The 19,302-nt window shown below is 46.4% G+C and overlaps 1 protein-coding gene across 1 annotated transcript in view; it reads right to left on the minus strand.

Annotated features, from left to right (window-relative positions):
* Positions 1-11,018: 11,018 nt before the first annotated feature.
* The window catches only part of ATP6V1B1 (ATPase H+ transporting V1 subunit B1), a 29,400-nt gene continuing 21,116 nt past the window's right edge, over positions 11,019-19,302 (minus strand). Inside the window, exons 3-14 of the mRNA XM_054476297.2 lie at positions 18,325-18,423; positions 18,043-18,136; positions 17,371-17,448; positions 16,400-16,539; positions 15,454-15,555; positions 14,782-14,879; positions 13,536-13,659; positions 13,124-13,274; positions 12,783-12,865; positions 11,902-12,006; positions 11,580-11,709; positions 11,019-11,487 (exon numbers count right to left, since the gene is read on the minus strand). Of these exons, the coding sequence (XP_054332272.1) occupies positions 11,324-11,487; positions 11,580-11,709; positions 11,902-12,006; positions 12,783-12,865; positions 13,124-13,274; positions 13,536-13,659; positions 14,782-14,879; positions 15,454-15,555; positions 16,400-16,539; positions 17,371-17,448; positions 18,043-18,136; positions 18,325-18,423 (1,368 nt within the window). The 3' untranslated portion in view covers positions 11,019-11,323. The remainder of the gene's footprint in view (positions 11,488-11,579; positions 11,710-11,901; positions 12,007-12,782; positions 12,866-13,123; positions 13,275-13,535; positions 13,660-14,781; positions 14,880-15,453; positions 15,556-16,399; positions 16,540-17,370; positions 17,449-18,042; positions 18,137-18,324; positions 18,424-19,302) is intronic.

Below are 19,302 nucleotides of genomic sequence, written 5' to 3' on the forward strand. Positions count from 1 at the left end.
AACTGTTGCTTGAATCAGTGTTGTCTTACTGAGCCATCCACATTCTCATCCCTTCTCAACAGGAATGAATGACCCCAAGTTTATCAGAAGGCTCCTGTGGCTCCAGGGTCAACTCTGGGCATATCTGACTACGTCACTCCACCCCTACCATGGTCTTTCCGCTGTACCCCAACATTCCAGGTATTTCCCCTAAGAAAAGCACAGAAAGTCCCCTAAGACCACAGTGACCTGCAGAGAGGGACAAGAATACAGATTATCCACCCAGAATCACCTTTCTCCCTTTCCAGGGTACTGTCTTCTGAGAGCGCACTTGTCCCCCAACCCCAGTAGCCAGGACTCAGCATACCTGGCAAACACCTTCAAAACTAGCAAATCATGCTGGCTATCTGCCCCAGGTAGGGCCTTAGCAACTGGCTTCAAGTTGAGATAAAGTGTCAGTGCTTTTCAGGGATAAAGTTTGAGGATTTCCTGGGCTGTTGGTGCTTCTGGGATGTTAGGATTCTAATAATGACAACAGGACCCTGTGTATGTGGTGGGGTTGGAGAGAGCATCTCAGTACCTCTCCAAGTACATCCTCACTATCTTGACCTGAGGTATCTTACATCTCTATACTAGTGTTTTGCAATCCCGGCTGTACAAACACCAGTGCAGGGGACTTACCCCTACAGATTCTGATTAATTCATCTGGTTTGGGGCCTGGGCATTGGTATTTGTAAAGTTCTCCAGGTGATTCTCATGTGTAGCCAGGGTTGAGAACCACTTTAAGGCCTTTCTGCCTCAGTCAGGGAGGCAAGAGGCTGCAGGTGATTTTGAGGGAGAAGGGTCAATAGAGTAAGGAAGGAAGAAACAGGAAACTAGCAGAGTCCCCGGGAGGAGAGAATGTGTTATCCTAAAGACCCCTTGGCCACAGCCACGCAGCTGGGCAAACAGATAATGCCTGGTGGAACAACAGAAGCTGGACCATGAGAAGGGCAGACAGCAGAAAATGCCCAGAGAAAGGTTCGATTTCTTCTTTGGAAGGTGATGGTAAAGGTGTGGCTCCAGATTAACTGGTTCTACAGCTCTAGGCAAGTGAGATGGAAGGCTGAGGGGAGCAGGCCCATCAGGGAGAAGTTGGGGGAGAACCTAGAGAGGCGCTGTCTGCACGCTCCAGGGCCAGTGCCCAAGGCCAGATGCTCTGCATCTATTCTCTAAACCACCCCAGGATCCTCTTGAAGCTTAAGCTAGTTTAGATTGAGCTTCTGTCACTTTCAACTGAAGCCTGACTAGTAAAAACTCCTGAGGTTAAAGCCTCTATTGGGTAAAAGAATTAGGACCAGTGGGATAGTCCCAGAAAAGAGCTGTGTGGGCACTGTGAAGACCCAGGGGACATTGGAACCTGGCCCTGTGCTGTCTTCCGGGAGGAGGAGTGGTATACCCCAGAGAAATGGCCAGGTACGTGAAACTAAAGAATTATGCTTGGAGTGCTGAGATCCATTTGTTTGAGCAGGGACACACCCTAAGATGGGCCTAGGCTGTGGGAGTTGACACTTTCACTGTGGCCAGGCAGCGTGCTCGCCCATGAATGGGAGCAGGGTGGGGGAACTTGGCTGTGAGAATTGGGCGTCCTCCAGTGGTGAGTCTGGGTTCTGGCTGTGGTGGTAATGGGGTAGGAAACAGGACTTTCAGAACAGCACCCTGGAGTATCCATTTGGAAGGAAGTGGATAATGCTTTTGGGGGAGAAAGAAAAATTTGAAAGACAGGTTCTAACGGGTGGGAGAGGGAATGTCTGCCTCTTGGGACCAGATTTGGAGGAAGGCAGGTATCTGGGTGCTCACTATATTGTAGGGGTGGGGAGGTCTGCTCAGGACAGGAACCCTAAAGAACAAGTCATACCCCTTAAATCAGATTTACATTGAGGGCAAAAAGGACTTCACTACGAGAGCCTATCCAAGTCCCTAAACAAACAAGCAAACAACAAAAACAAGCCGGAGAGGGGGGAAGGGAAATCAGAATTCAGAGTTACTACAATATATTTCCTAAAAAGTTTAATTTTCAACAAAAAACCATGAGATATGCAAATAAACAGGAAAGTATGACCCATACATAGGGGAAAAAAAGCAGACAACAGAAACTGCCTATGAAAGAGGCCAGATATCAGATTTAACAGACCAAGACTTCAAAGCAGCCATTAAAGCTATGTTTAAAGAACTAAAGGAAACTATGATTTAAAAAAGTAGAAGAAGGTATGGTGACAATTTCTCAACAAATAGAGACTATCGATAAGATAAACCATTAAAAAATAATCCAATGAATTCTGGAATTGCAGAGTATAATAATTGAAATGAAAAATTCACTAGAGAGGAACAACAGCGGATTTGAACTTTCGGAAGAAAGGATCAGCAAGCTTGAAGATAGGCAGTAGAGATTATGCAGTCCAAAGAGCAAAGAGAAAAAAGAATGAAGGAAAACAGAGCCTCAAAAAATGTCGGGGGGCACCATTAGGCACACCAACATACTCATAATGGGAATTCCAGAAGGAGAGATGAGAGAAAAGAGCAGAGAAAGTAATTGAAGAAGCAATGGCTGAAAATTAGCCAAGTTTGTTGGAAAAGATTAATCTACACATTTAAGAAAGCTCAGCAAACTCCAAGTAAGTTAAACACAAATATATCCACACCTAAGCTCATCATACTAAAAATGCTGAGAGACAAATTTTTCAAAGCAGCAAGAGAAAAAGAACTAATCACATTCAAGGGAACCTCAATAAGATTAATAGCTGAATTCTCATCAGAAACAATGGAGGCCAAAAGGCAATGGGTAACATATTCAAAATGCTGAACAAAAAACAACTCTCAAGAATTTTATATCCAGAAAAGCTATCTTTGAAAATAAAGGCAAAATAAAGACATTGCCTGACAAACAAAAACTCAGAAAATTTGTTGCTAGCATCCCTGCCTTACAAGAATTACTAATGGAAGTTCTTCAGACTAGAAGTAAGTGAACCCACACCATAATCTGAATCTTCACAAAATAAAAACAAAACAAATCCAAAGAGCACTGGTAAAGATGACTATGTAATTATAAAAACAATATAAATGTATATTTCTTCTGCTCTTAACTGACTTAAAAATAAATTGTATAAAACAACATATATGATTGTATTGTTGGGCCTATAATGTTTAGAAGTATAATCTATTTGACAATAACAACACAAATGAGGTGGGTGGGAGCAAAGCTGTATTGGAGTAAAGACGTAACAGCAGATGGTAACTCATACCCATGAGAACAAATAACAAGAACCAGAAATAGTATAGAAGATTAATATAATATACTCTATAAATATATATTTACTATCCTTCTCAGCTTCTTTAAATGACATAAAACTATACAAGGCAATATTATAACAATGTATTATTTGCATATTATATATGCGGTATGTATAACAATAGCACAAAAAGTTAGAAAAGGGAATTGAGTAATAGAAGAATAATGTTTCAGTATCTCACTGGAATTAAGTTAGTATAAATCTGAAATAGATTCTGATAAGCTAAAATGAATATAGTAAGCTCTAGAGTAACCACTAAGAAAACAACTGAAAAAAATAGAATGGAAAATGATTAAAGGAATTAAAATGTTACATTATAAAATATTCACTTAATGCAAAAGAAAGATTAAAAGAGAAACAGAGGAATGAAAAAGACATGACATATACAGAAAATGAAAAGTAATGAAGTCAGAAATAAATAAAAAGAAAAGAAAAGTAAAATGACAGATGTATATACTACCATATCAGTAATAACACTCAGTCAGACTGGATAAAAATCAATATTCAACTATATGCTGTCTATGGGAGACATTTTATTTTTTATTTATTTATATTTTTTGTAGTGATAGGGTCTTACTATGTTGCCCAGGCTGATCTCAAACTACTAGCTTCAAATGATTCTCCCACCTTGGCCTCCAAAAGTGTTGAGATTACAGGCATGATCCACTGCACCCAGCCCAGAAGACACTTTAGATTCAAAGACACAGGTAGGTTGAAAAGGAAATAGATATATTATGCAAACAGTAAACGTAAGAAAGATGGAGTGGCTACACTAATGTCAGACAAAATAGACTTGAACATCAAAACAAAATAAAACAAAATCCACAATCAAAACATGTTACTAGAGACAAAGGAGGACATTTTATAATGAAAACAGGGTCAAGGAATCTTTCTGATCTTATATCTTTCTGATGGCAGAAAGATATAACAATTATAAACATATATGCACCTAACACCAGAGTCCAAAAATATAGGAAGTAAAAACTGACAGAATTGAAAGAAAAAATAGATAATTCAACAATAATAGTTGAAGACGTCAATATCCCACTTTCAGTAATGGATAGAACAAGTACCCAGAAGTACAACAAGGAAGTAGAAGTCTTGAACAATACTATCAACCAACTAAACCTGAAAGACATCTGTTGTACTCTTCATCCAACAACAGCAGAGTACACATTCCTCTCAAGTGCACATGAAACATTCTGTAGAATAGACAATATGCTGGATCATAAAACAAGACTCAATACATTTAAAATAATTGAAATGTTCTCTGACCACATGGGAATGAAATTAGAAATGAATAAGAAATTAACTTGAGAAATTCACAAATCTGTGGAAATTAAACAATTCACTCCTAAATAACAAATGGGTCAAAGTAGAAGCCACAAGGAAAATTAGAAACTGCTTTGAGATTGATGAAAATAATAGGGAAAATTAACTAAACTCAAAATTGGTTTTTATTTTTTATTTATTTATTTTTTTGAGACAGGATCTCACTCTGTCACCCAGGCTGGAGTATAATGGCACAATCTTGGCTCACTGCAGCCTCAACCTCCCAGGCTCAAGTGATCCTCCCACCTCAGCCTCCTGAGTAGCTAGGACTACAGGAACATACCACCATGCCCAGCTAATTTTGTTTAATTTTTTGTAGAAATAAGATCTCACTATGTTGCCCAGGCTGGTCTCGAACTCCTGAGCTCAAGTGATCCTTCCACCTTGTCCTCCCAAAGTGATGGGATTACAGACATGAGCCACCATGCCTGGCCTCAAAGTTGGTTTTTAAAAAAGGTCAACAAATTTGGCAAACTTGAAGAAATAAGACCTAGTGTTTGATAGATCAGTAGGGTGACTATGGTTTACAGCAATCTATTGTACATTTCAAAATATCCAGGAGAGGATAATTTGAGTGTTTCTAGCATAAAGACAAGACAAATATTTAAGGTGATGAATGTCCCAAGTACACTGATTTGATCTTTAAAAATTATATGAATCTATTAAATTATCACATGTACTCTGAAATTATGTACATCTATTATGCATCAGTAAAATAATTATTTTTAAAAAATTGGCAAACCTTTAGCTAGACTGACCAAAAAAAAAGAGAGAAGACTAAATTTATTAAAATAAGAGATGAAGGGGGACATTACTATATACTTTACAGAAATAAAAAGTAGTACAAGGGAATATTATTAAAATAAGAGATGAAGGGGGACATTACTATATACTTTACAGAAATAAAAAGGAGTACAAGGGAATATTATGAACAATTACTTGCCAACAATTTAGATAACTTAGGTAACAAGGGAAAAAATTCCATAATAACACAGCCTACCAAAATGGACTCAGGAAGAAATGGAAAATCTGAATAGACATATAATAATTAAAGATAATCAATTAGTAGTAGTAGTAGTTAATAGTAAAAACTGCCGACAAAGAAGAGTCCAAGTCCAGATGTTTGGTGAATTTTACCAAACATTTAAAGAAGAATTAATACGAATTATTCACAAAGTCTTCCCAAAATATAAATGAAATATGAACAATTTCAACTCATTCTATTAGGCTAGTATTACCCTGCTACTAAAATCAGACAAAGACATCACAAGAAAAAAAAATTACAGACCAATATCTCTTGTGAATATAGATGCAAAAATCCTCCATAAAACACTAGCAAATCACATCCAATAACATATTAAAAGAGATTATGCACCATGACAAAGGGAATTTATCCCAAGAATATAGGTTTTGTTTGATATCTGAAAATCAATATAATGCACTATATCAATGGAATAAAGGATAAAAAACCATGATCATTTCAGTAGCCAAAAAAAGATCATTTGACAAAATTCTACACCTCTTATTATAAAACACTCAACAAACTTGGAATAGATTGAACTTCCTCAACTTGATAAAGGAAATCTATGAAAAACCCACAGCTAACATCATGCTTAATGGTGAACAGCTGAATGACTTCCCTTTAAGATCAGGAACAAGACAATGGTGTCCACTCTTGCCACCTCTATTCAACACTGCTAGAGGTTCTAGCCGGGGAAATTAGGTAAGAAAATGAAACGAAAGGCATCCAGATTCAAAAGGAATAAGTAATACTATCTCTATAGATTACATGATCTTGTATACTGAAAACCCTAAGGAATTCATTTAAAAACGATTCAAAGTAATAAATTAGTTTAGCAAGATTACAGAATACAAGATCAATATCAAAAATCATTTGTATTTCTATACACTAGCAATGAGCAATCTGAAAATGGAATTATGAAAACAATCCCATTTACAATGGCATCAAAAAGCATAAAATACTTAGAAATAAATTTAAGAGAAGAACAAAACTTATTCCCTGAAAATTATAAAACTTAGTTGAAAGAAATTAAAGAATACCAGAATAAATAGAAAAATACTCCCTGTCCATGGATCAGAAGATTTAATATTGCTAAGATGGCAATACTCCCCAAATCAATCTACAGATTTAATGCAGTCCTCCTCGTAATTCAGGCTGGCTTCCTTTTAGGAACTGACAGGTTGATCCTAAAATTCATGTGGAAATTCAAGGGATCCAGAATAGCCAAAACCATCTTGGAAAAGTGGGAGCACATCCACTTCCCAATCAAAACTTATTACAAATCTACAGTAACTAAGAAAGTGTAGTAATAACATAATAATAGACATATAGATCGATGGAATAAATTTGGAGTCCAGAAATAACTTGTCACATTAATGGTCAACTGATTTTTGCTAAGACAATTCAATGGGAGAAAGAATAGTCTCTCCAAACATGAGACACTGGAACATCCATATGCAAAAGAATGAAACTGGAACCCTGGCTCACATAATATAAAAGATTGCAGTGGATGAAAGACTTAAATATAACAGTTAAAACTGTAAAACTTGGCCAGGCGCAGTGGCTTACCCCTGTAATCCCAGCACTTGGGAGACCAAGGCGGACGGATCACGAGGTCAGGTGATCCAGACCATCCTGGCTAACACGGTGAAACCCCGTCTCTACTAAAAATACAAAAAATTAGTCGGGCGTGGTGGCGGGCGCCTGTAGTCCCAGCTACTCGGGAGGCTGAGGCAGGAGAATGGCATGAACCTCGGAGGCAGAGCTTGCAGTGAGCCGAGATGGCACCACTGCACTCCAGCCTGGGCGACAGAGCAAGACTCTGTCTCAGAACAAAACAAAACTGTAAAACTCGGCTGGGCGTGGTGGCTCACACCTGTAATCCAGCACTTTGGGAGGCCGAGGAGGGCGGATCACTTGAGGGCAGGAGTTTGAGACCAGCCTGGCCAACATGGCAAAACCCCGTGTCTACTAAAAGTGCAAAAATTAGCCCGGTGTGGTGGTGCGTGCCTGTAGTCCCAGCTACTCAGGTAGCTGAGACAGGAGAATCACTTGAACCCGGGAGGCAGAGGTTGCAGTGAGCTGAGATCATGCCACTGCACTCCAGCCTGGGTGACAGAGTGAGACTCGGTCTCAAAACAAAAACAAAAACAAAAAACTATAAAACTCTTAGAAGAAAACATAAGCATAAATCATTGTGACCTTGGATTAGGCAATAGGTTCTTAGATATGACACCAAAAGAAAAAATAAACAAGACATCATCAAAATTAAAATTTTTTTGCTTTAAAGGACATCATCAAGAAGGTGAACAGACAACGCACACACAGAATGAGAGAAAATATTTGCAAATCATTGGTAAAGGACTAGAATTGGTATGTTAAATATGTGAACAAGTCTTACAACTCAATAATAGAATGACAACCCAACTTAAAATGGGCAAAGGATGTGAATAGGTATTTCTCCAAAGAAGATATACAAATGATCAATAAACATGGGAAAAGATGGCCAACATCATTCATTGTTAGGAAAATGAAAATCAAAACCACAATGAGATACCGCTTTGTGCCCACTAATATGGCTATAATAAAAAGGACAGATAATAAGGGTTGCTGAAGATGTGGAGAAATTGGAACCCTCATCCACTGCTGGGGGAAATGGAAAATGGTGCACCCACTTTGGAAAGCAGCTGGCAGTTCTTCAAAACATTAAACTGAGTTACCATCCAACCAAGCAATTCCACTGCTAGTTATCTACCTAACAGAAATGAAAACATGTCCTCATAACAACTTTCACAGGAATGTTCATAGTAGCATTATGCATAATAGCAAAAAAGTGGAAAGAACTCATATGTCCATAAACTGCTGGATAAACAAAAGGTGGTATATCTATTCTGTGAAATATTATTTGGCAATAAAAAGAAATGAAGTACTGATGCATGCATGGATGAACCTTGAAAATATTTTGCTAAGAAGCCAGTCACAAAAGACCACATATTGTATGTTTCCATTTATATGAAATAAAACAGACAAATCCATAGACAGAAAGTAGGTTAGTAGTTGCCTAGGGCTGAGGAGTGAATGGATTGTGGGGAGGTGTTGAGAGGTGAAAGCTAAAGGTGTAGGGTTTCTTTTTGTGGTAATGATGATGTTCTAAAATTGATTGTGGCCATGGATGCGCAACTCTGTGACTATACCAAAAACTTAACTCTTACAATTATAAATAAATTGTATAGTATGGGAATTATATTTCAATAAAGCTGTTATTAAATAAAAACAACTCTTTGCCTGGCGGACACCCAAACCTTTCCCCAAGATGGCTGTAAATTATCTTGGGATGGGAATGGGGAGGGCCTCCTTTGGTCCTAGCTCTTGATCCAATAATTCTGACGTCATCTACAACACATTTACCTAGAAATGAAACTCAGCTCTTTACTGAAGTTCTATCCTCCCAAACCACCCTTCTTTCCCTTCCTAGGAAGCATTCATGATTTCACTGGAGATGGGGCAGAGGAGACAGAGGAGGGATTCATATTACAAAAAAGTTGGCAGCTTTCAAAGAACATCAGGCAGCCTAATTTACAGAATACTCTTCATCCGTTTCTTAACTGGGGATCTTCAGTCTTCTGCACTCATACCCCCGATGTCCTTCAGGCCCTCTCCCTAGCAACTCTCCTCCCTTCCTGTCTGGAGCAAACCAGATTCTACCTAGCTTCTCTCAGGCAGAGCTGTTTAGAGTCACACACATCTTTTGTGGCCTTAGTTGTCCCTTCCAAGGCTCCTGAGCTCATGTTCCACCTGAAATTTATCAAGATATTTGTGTGTTTATTTGTTTGTTATTGAGACAGGGGGTGACCCTGTCTCACTCTGCCACCCAGGCTGGAGTGCAGTGGTGCCATCATGGCTCACTGCGGCGTTGACCTCCCAGGCTCAAGTAATCCTCCCGCTTCAGCCTTCTGGGTAGCTGGGACTACAGGTGTGTGCCACCTAGGTGATCTTTTAAAATTATTTTAGTAGTAGATACAGGGATCTCACTATGTTGCCCAGGCTGGTCTTGAACTCCTGGGCTCAAGCAATCCTATCTCAGCCTCCCAAAGTGCTGGGATTATAGGCTTGAACTCTCACACCCAGCCTGTCAAGCTATTTCTTTCTTTCTTTCTTTTTTTTTTTTTTTTTGAGATGGAGTCTCACTCTTATTGCCCAGGCTGGAGGGCAATGGTGCGATCTTGGCACACCGCAACCACTGCCTCCCAGGTTCAAGCGATTCTCCTGCCTCAGCCTCCCATGTAGCTGGGATTACAGGCATGTGCCACCACACCCGGCTATTTTTTTTTTTTTTTGTATTTTTAGTAGAGACGTGTTTTCTCCATGTTGGTCAGGCTGGTCTCGAACTCTCGATCTCAAGTGATCCGCCCGCCTCGGCCTCCCAAAGTGCTGGGATTACAGGTGTGAGCCACCGCTCCCAGCCCAAGCTATTTCTTAAGGAAGATGATTATCTCCCTAAGAAAAATTCTATTGGCAACTGTTAAGACATTAATGCAGCTTTTTAAAAATTTATTTATTTATTTATTTATTTATTTATTTATTTATTTATTTATTTATATGAGATGGAGTCTCACTCTGTCGCCCAGGCTGGAGTGCAGTGGTGCAATGTCAGCTCACTGCAACCTCTGCCCCCCGAGTTCAAGTGATTCTCCTGCCTCAGCCTCCCTAGTAGCTGGGATTACAGGCGTGTGATATCACACCTAGCTAATTTTTTTTGTATTAGTAGAGACGGGGGTTTTGCCATGTTGACCAGGCTGGTCTCGCACTCCTGACCTCAAGTGACCCCCGCCTCGGCCTCCCAAAGTGCTTGGATTACAGGCGTGAGCCACCACGCCGGGCTTAAATTTAATTTTTATTTATTTTTTTTAAGAGACAGAGTCTCGCTAGGTTGCCCAGGCTGGAGTGCAGTGGCTAATCCCAGGCATGATTCCGCTATTGATCAGCACTGGAGTTATGACCTGTTTGGTTTCAGACCTGGACTTGTTCACCCCTCCTTAGGGAACCTGCTGGCCCCCGTCTCCAGGAGGTCACCATATTGATGCCCAACTTACTGTGGATACCACATCAGCATAGCGCACGACAGACCAGAACTCCTGAGCTCAAGCGATCCTCCCGTCTCAGCCTCCAGAGTAGCTGGGACAACAGGCTCAGCCTCTGCGCTGGGTTTGTTTTTGTTTGTTTGTTTGTTTGTTTTAAATAGGGAGAATAGTTTAATGAACTCCATGTACTCATAACCCCAGCCCCCAGCTTCAGTAATTATGTGTTCCTTTCATTTTTATCTTTCTTTTGTCAATCTTGTTTTCAACGAAGATAAATTCATCTCAGTTACTTTTTATTTTTATTTTGTGGGCTTTTAACATAAAAATACAGATGCTCCCGTCAGAGCAAGGCATCGCAACCTTCGGTTCTTCCGTAGCACCGGGAGTGGAGGGGGAGGCATGGAGCGCGGGAAAAGGAACCCACGAGGGAAAGGGATGGAACGTGCGGCCCCCCCACCACCTCGGAGCCAGCGGAGGGCGGAGGGCGGCGCAGAAGCCGCTGGTTGGGGTGGCGCGGGAGGGGAGGCCCGGGAGCCGAGGGCAGGTTCCCTGCCGGTGTTGGGGTGCCACGGCGCGCGGGGCTAGAGCGCAGTGTCAGGCGCGAGGTCCTGCATCGCCCCCTCGCGGGAGTAGAACTCGTTGATCACGGCCTGCGGAATGCGCTTCAGCATCTCCTTGGGGAAGATGCGCAGCAGCTTCCAGCCCAGGTCCAGCGACTCGAACACCGAGCGGTTCTCGTAGGGTCCTAGGGACAGAGCAGGAGGGAGTGTTAGGAATGTGTGTGGGTCGGAAGGAGGGTGAAGAGGTTACTGGCTCCACACCAGCGACGCGCCTTACCCTGGTTGATGAAGTTCTTCTCAAACTTCTGCAGGAATTCCAGGTAGAGCAGGTCCTCAGAGGTGAGCGCCTCCTCCCCAACTACTGCCTTCATGGACTGCACGTCCTTCCCGATGGCATAGCAGGCGTACTGGGGGAGGGGCAAGGCGTCGGTGGCCGCTGCGGGGTTACCACGGAGTCCAGTAGCCCCCAACCTGGCCACACTCGGACCCCGTTCAGAAAGGAATTTTGCCAGGAGAAAAGCTTGTCCTTCAGATGGGGCTCAGGCCTTCAGCTTCGGAAACTAGAGGACCTACCAGCCCCCGGACCCTCTCCTCCTTACCAGCTGGTTGGAGACATCTCCATGGTCCTTTCTTGTCATGCCCTCCCCAATGGCTGACTTCATCAGCCGCGACAGGGAAGGGAGCACGTTGATGGGGGGGTAGATCTGAGGGAGAAGAAAAAGGGAGTGGTAGACAGCAGGACTCAAGCTTTGCTCCTCCTGTCCCCAAATTGTTCTCAGAAGCTCCTCACTTATCCTACATTCTGAGGGGTCAACAGCCACACCCACCCTCTCTTATCTCCCACAAATTCTAGGGCTTGGGCATGCAGCTGTCTTATATGTGGCCCTAGACAGAACAGTGGAGGGGGAAGATGACATGGCATTAGTTAATAAAAGGCTCAGTATTTCAAAACTTTGGATAATGTGGACAAAAACCACTTTGAAGCTTAATGGTTAATAGCTGCAAAAAAAAAAAAAAAAAAGCCTGCCAAGCAAAGAGAAAAACGTCATAGGGGTCGCCTTTAACCTACGCACAGGACGGATGTGTGTCAGTTAGCCGTTGTTTTCTGCCCACCAAAGCAAATAACTGGAAAGGGAAGGCAAATAGCATTTACTATCTGCCAGATGCTTTCTATATGCCAACTTATTTTTATCCTCCACAATGTGTCTGGGTGATATATTTGATTATTCCCATTTTATGGATGAGGAAACCTAGGATCCAAGAGATGAAATTATCTTCTCAAGATCCCAGAGCCAGGTAAACCAGATTCTGCTCAGGCCTGTCTTCCGTCTGTGAACCACGCAGTCTTCCGTGTGGCTGTCTCCTGTTTGGGGTTCGCTTTGGCTGGCCCCTCCTAATTCATGCCTGGGGGCAGTGAAACATCTGTTCCTCAGTGTTTCTCTGGGCTGAGAGCAGGAAGTGGGCAGGGACAGGGCAGTACCTGTCTGTTGTGAAGCTGTCTGTCCACGTAGATCTGTCCCTCTGTGATGAAGCCCGTCAAGTCTGGGATAGGGTGGGTGATATCTACAAGAAAACACACTGGCCTCAGTGTGGGTGGCGCCCAGGTCTCCAACCACTCAGGGCCACCTGGGTTCTGTTTCCCTCATGGGAGTGATAGGGATGTGTGGGGGGCATGGATGGTGGAGGAAAGGGCAGTGTCTACTTCGATGGAGGAAAAGCGCTGCTGCACGTCTGTGCAAAACAACGTGGGCCCTTTAAGTGTCTGGTTGGAAAAGGGAGGGCAGGGGAGCTCTGGAGGGTAGTGGGCTGTGAGGAGGCTACCGTCATTGGGCATGGTGAGGATGGGGATCTGCGTGATGGATCCTCCCCGACCCTCCACGCGGCCTGCCCGCTCGTAGATGGTGGCCAGGTCTGTGTACATATATCCAGGAAACCCTCGGCGCCCAGGCACCTCCTCTCTAGCAGCAGAGACCTGCAATATCCATGGGCACTGGGGTAAGAAAGGGGGTGACAGGCTGAAGCTAGGAAGGGTGGGTGGGAGGTTCAGTGACCCTGTGAGAAATGGAGTGGCAGGCAGGGGAGGAGTGGCCAGGCTGAGACCAAGCCCTGGAACTCATGGGAGTGGGGCAGGCTTGGGTGGACCAGCTCCCCTCTATTTGCAGGGTGACCCTCTGGGGTGTCAGGCTTAGGGAGGGGTAGGGAGGAATCTGACACCCCTTGCTAGCCAGCTCACCTCCCGCAAGGCCTCTGCATAGGAACTCATGTCCGTCAGTATGACCAGCACGTGCTTCTCACACTGGTAGGCAAGGAATTCAGCAGTGGTCAGCGCCAGGCGCGGGGTGATGATCCGCTCGATCCTGGAGGTGTGGCCAGGTGTTTAGAGAGCCCGGAGGCCTGGGCTAATGCACCACATAGCCTGGGGGCTGAGCACAAGGTGAACTGGGAAGCTGGTGTTGTGCACAGTGGCAGAGGAATGGATAAGATGAGCCCTTGCCCCCATCCCCTAGGCCAGGGCCATGGTTCCTGGGAGTAGGCAGACTCCAACACACACCTCGCCTACTGTCCAAGGTAGGAAAGGGGACAGAGGCTGAGGCCAGGAGGCAAGTTGGGTGGGAAAAGCCAGGCAGGGCCAGGAGTGCCTGATGAAGATGAGAGTGGCTTTTGTCCCCTGTGGAATGAAGGGGAAGGACTCTGACATATCACCCTGTAGATGAGTTGGGGGCACCTGCTTTAGCTCTGTTTTATCCTAGGGCACCCACACTTGGGTCAGCTGGAGCACCCTCACTCGGTGTCCTCTGGATGGTTTCGTCCCTCTCACTGCTCCTCTCACTGTCCCTTTCACTGCTCCAAGCACACCTAATGTGCTCGTCCCTATGCTTGCCAGCCCTATGAACCCTTCCCACGTGGAGTGTTCCTGAATACCGTACCTCAGCTTCAGACATTCTCAGTTCCCAGCTCTGGAGCTGTGGCTCCTCCCCTTGGGGATGTCACCAAAACCTCCAGAATTCTATTATCTGCTTTCTGGAGTACCCTCCAGAAATACCCAGGATAGTTTATTAGAATTGTTTTCATCCACCTGACCCCCAGATTTAAACTCCCATTTTCTACATTTTTTCTATTATTTAGAAAAAATAGCAGTTTTTCTAAATAAATGTTTAGGGAAATGATCTTCTTGGGGTGACTTTGTGGACGTGACACAGAGATGAGGAGCCCTGAGTTGGAATGGTGGCTGGACACGGGTTGTGGGAAGAGCAGAGGGCACAGGCAGCAGACAGAGTCATGGTCTGGCTCCCTCTGTCTGTGAGTTTTCCCTAGCCCTTCCCAGGCCTCAGTTTCTCTATCAACACAATGAGGGTTGTTCTCCCAGCTCTGGCCTATGGCTGTAGTTCTGGGATGCCCTGGAGCCCTGATACTGTAGGTCTTGGAAGGGGACGGGGTCTGCCCACCTGAGGGCAGTTTGGGCATCAGGGAAAGCTCACGTGGGGTCGTTGGCCAAGTTCAGAAAGAGGCAGACGTTCCCCATGGTTCCATTCTGCTCAAAGTCAGACTTGAAGAATCTGGCTGTCTCCATGTTCACCTGGATACACAGCAGGGTGGGCTGGAGGTAGGGCCCTGTGGCCTGAGGGCAAGGCCTGGCCCCTCCCAGCTGTCCTCAGGAAAGCCTGTGGACTGACCAGCTACCAGTTGCTGGGGGTGAAGGCACCATGGCCATGGGGTGACCCCGAGGCTGGAAAGGGCAGGCACTGAGTTTGCTGCCCCAGTCCTCATAGGGCCTTGTCAGATCCCCCTGGAGAGGCTGAGACTTCTTTAAGTCCAGCTCTGCTCAGTGCCATCCCTGCCCCTCCTGTCGCCAGCTGCTGCTCTGCCCACCTCCCTGGCCTCCCAGGCCCTCCCTTCCTGAAGCTATCTTTTTTTCCCCCAATCCCCTGGCTTCCCCTCCTTCAGGCCACCCAGGGCCCATCCTACCACTGTGATTGCCTTTGGGACACCCTGAGGGACACATGGCCCTGGTCACTGCTCCCATCCTCACCCCTCCTGGTTGGCCGGGACACTGATGGCTTCCCCATCAGATCAGGTCATGCCAGGGGCTGAGGGAGACAGGCTGCCTGCTCACAGCCTCCAGAACTTGCCAGTCTGCTAAGTCTCCTCACCCCCATGGCTGCAAAGACGATGGCGAAGTTGTCGTCATGGTAATCCAGCACAGCCTTGGACTTCTTCACCAGACCCGCCTGGCGGCAGATCTGAGCGGCAATCTAGGGCAGAGTGGATTGGGCAGGAGGATGTCAGAGTAGGAGCTGACCCCTGCCCCACTGAGCACCACTGGCTCATGGCCTTTGGTGGGAGGGATCCAAGCCCAGAGAGGTGAGGGGCCTGCCCCAGATGCTACAGTCTTTCTTGGGGTGGGGGGTGGGAGTTATTGTGGGCTGCTAGTGGGCTGGGGGTGCCTGACACGAGAGGCAGGACGCAGTAACGGTCCCAAAGAGCAACTGCCTCCTTATGGGTCTGGGCACCTTGGCATAGGGCAGCTCCATACCCCTCCACAGCCTGCTGGGGGTGCTATCTGGACACAGAGTTGCCCTGGGCCTGCAGTCTGTGGGCCTCCAAGACACCATGTCCAGAGCCGGGAAGGAACGGTCACAGCAGGTTGGGGACACTTATGCGCTCCGATCACTCAGGCCATTTTGAGTGATCAGGGTGCTGGGTGGCTGGAGGAGCATCTAGAGATCTTGTCACACCAGCTGCTCTGAGAGGAAGCGGCTGTTCACTGTTGGTGGTTGAGAGAAGCAGGAGTGTGTGAGTAAAGATGAGTGCAGGGACAGTGGTAGGGGCTGTGGGCTCCCCCAAGCAGGACTTTCTACTCTGGGAGCTCCTCATGGGCTCCCTCGTTTGGGGCAGCCTGAAGATTGGACCTGGAGGAAATCTTGTGCAGTCCTGAGTCCCTGAGCTGCCCGGGGACAGCTGCCAGTCTCAATGCTGGCGACCCCAGCCCTGCCAGCCCCTGCCTGCTTGGCACAGGAGCTGTCCTCACTGGCCCAGCAGCCCCAGCCTCTGCTCTGTCCCTCTGCCAGCCATGCCTGCTGGCCCTGCAGGCCTCACCTCATTGTGGGGGAGCCCGGCTGCTGAGAAGATGGGGATCTTCTGGCCGCGGGCAATGCTGTTCATGACGTCAATAGGAGAAATGCCCGTCTGAATCATCTCCTCGGGGTAGATGCGGGAGTGCGGGTTGATGGGCTGGCCTGGGAGAGGGCGATCACAGAGCCATGCTCAGGGGTTCAAACCCTTCCCTGCCCTCCTCAACACTGACCCCAGACTCCAGGGCAGCACTGTTTGACGGAACTTTCTGTGATGATAGAAACGTGCTCTGGCCGTGCTGCCTGATGTAGCCCTAGATACAAATGGCTATTGAGCACATGACATGTGACTCTGAAATGGGACTTTCTTTCTGTTTGAATTAGTTTAAATTTAAATAGCCACAGGCCCAGTGCTACCTTGGACAGAGCTGCTCTTGTGCTTTGGAAGCGGCAGGCAGGTGGAAACTCAGGCTGAGGCTTTGGGGCCCAAGAGGGCAGAGGCCTCATCACCACCTCCAGGGTTCAGAGGGCCTGTGGGTGACTCAGACTCCTGTCTGAGAAGATGAGTCTTCTGTGCTCTGCCACTGACTTTCTGTGTGGCCTGGGGCAAGCCACAGGCTCCCACAGGCCTCCCAGTATGTCCTCAGTAAACAGGTAGGATAGGGTTTGAGGCCTGGGGAAGGTGCCCACTTGAATGGACGACAGCCAGCAGAGCACCGCAGCCCATTCTCAGGATTGTGGACAGGAAGCCAAAGGCAGGGGCATGATGGCCTTGGGGCAGGCGTGGAACACTGCCCAACGATGATGGCATTTTACAGGGGATGGACATGGAGTGCTGACAGCAGTGTTGGGGTTTAGTGGAAGATTTGGGGATAGAGAGGCCTTTGCTGGTCTCCCATCACATCTGATCTGCTTGTGAGTCTGGGCAGAACTTCCAAGAGTGGGGAAGGTTTTAGGGCTGGGTCCTGAAGGCATCCAGAACCTCCAGTCACTCACCATTGATATCCAGAAAGTCCTCCGCCATGACCACTGGCCCCTTGTCAATGGGCTTGCCGGAGCCATTGAAAACGCGACCTGAGGGTGGACGAGGAGTGTTGCAGGGTGCTCAGGCTAGCCCTGTGTCCCTCACTACTGTCTACCCTCCACACCACCACCAGCTCCTACCCACTCCCCACAGGAGTGCCCTGTGTCCCCCTCCCCGGCAGCCCACAGGTAACCCAGAGAGCCAGCTACAAGGACTGTCCTGTGAGAGTCTTTCTTCCTCTCCTGGAAACCTTTACAGGCAAGGCCTTGGCCCAGGACAATGACTCTAATGGGGGATTCCAGGACTAGAGAGAGGAGAGGGCCAGGCCAGGTCTTGGGAGAGAATTAGGGGATATTCAAGGCTTAGCAGTCCCTTTCAGCCTGGCTCCAAATAGGTGGCTACCTACTGTGTCTCTAGTTTATTGAACCCACCTTCCTCATTTATTGAACACCTGTATGTCAGACCCTGAGCTGGGGTCAGGAATCAGAGAGAAGAAGACATACCCCAGACCTCAAAGAGCCCACCAGGGAGACAGGCAGGAAGTAAACAGGAAGTGACAGTGTAGTGTGCTGAAGGCTTGGTCAGAGAAGCTGGGCTGGGAGGGCAGAAGAGCACCCCCACCCCTGACCCTCCCTGTCCCTCACCCAGCATGTCCTCTGACACCGGAGTTCGTAGGATGTCCCCTGTAAATTCGCAAGTGGTCTTCCTGGCATCGATCCCTGATGTCCCTTCAAACACCTGTGGGAACAAGAGGGCGTTTCTCCACTAAGGGGCCTGCTGGAGGGAATGGGGCTACCCATTCTGGGCACGTTTTGTGCTCTCAGGGAAATAGACCATTTCCTGCCTTCAGAGTTTGTAGATAGTGTGGGAACTTTATGGGTTAATTCATTGATTTAACTAGCCAATGTCCCATTGACCCCACTCACCTGAACAATCGCCTTGGTGCCAGCCACCTCAAGCACCTGCCCGCTCCTCTGAGTCCCATCTGGGAGGGTGAAGTGGACGATCTCCGCATACTGGGCAAACTGGCAGGAGGGGAGAGCAGCCATGTGACAGTGAGACCGGAGGCAAAGTCCCTTCTCCTCCTCCAGCCCTCCCTGACCCAGTCCCAAACTGTTCTCTCCCCTCTAGTGTCCAGACACTTGTGGAAATGAACTCAAGGGGCTGAGAAGTGAAAGTTTGAATTCTGTTTGGGAGGCAGTTGCACCCACTTCAGAGTTGCAAAACCAGGTTAGAATTGAAACTCTGAAGCTTAGTAGCTGCCTGACCTTGTGGAAGTTACTTTACGATTTCAGTAACTCATTAAATACGTAAGTCATAAGTAATGAGCTTTAGCTTCCTCATCTTTAAAATGGGGATAATAATACCTACTTCCCACGGCTGCTGCAGCGAGGAAATGAGATAACATATGCAGATCCATTAGCATGGCGCCTGGCACTTTGTAAAACCTCAATAAAGATGTAGTAATGACTGGGCTGCCTCGGGATCCTGGACAGCATATCTGTTTCTGCCCCTGTGGACTAGGGGTAAACACAATGGCAAAGTGCTTCCCTCTGCTCAGGCGTCCTTCAGTACCAGTGGCATGGGACTAGAATTGACTCATGCAGTCCTTCCAGGGATCAGGGATTTTAAAAATCAGGCTAATATCCAGAATATATACAGAACTCTTAGGCTGGGTGTGGTGGCTCATGCCTGTAATTCCAGCAATTTGGGAGGCCGAGGCAGGCAGATCACTTGAGGTCAGGAGTTTGAGACCAGCCTGGGCAACATGGTGAAACCCTGTTTCTACTGAAAATGCGATATATATATATCCAGGTGTGGTGGTGCACACCTGTAGTCCCAGCTACTCGGAAGGATGAGGCAGGAGAATCACTGAACCCAGGAGGCAGAGGTTGCAGTGAGCC

This window comes from Pongo pygmaeus, chromosome 12 (assembly GCF_028885625.2).
Source record: "Pongo pygmaeus isolate AG05252 chromosome 12, NHGRI_mPonPyg2-v2.0_pri, whole genome shotgun sequence".
In the NCBI taxonomy this organism is placed as follows: domain Eukaryota; kingdom Metazoa; phylum Chordata; class Mammalia; order Primates; family Hominidae; genus Pongo; species Pongo pygmaeus.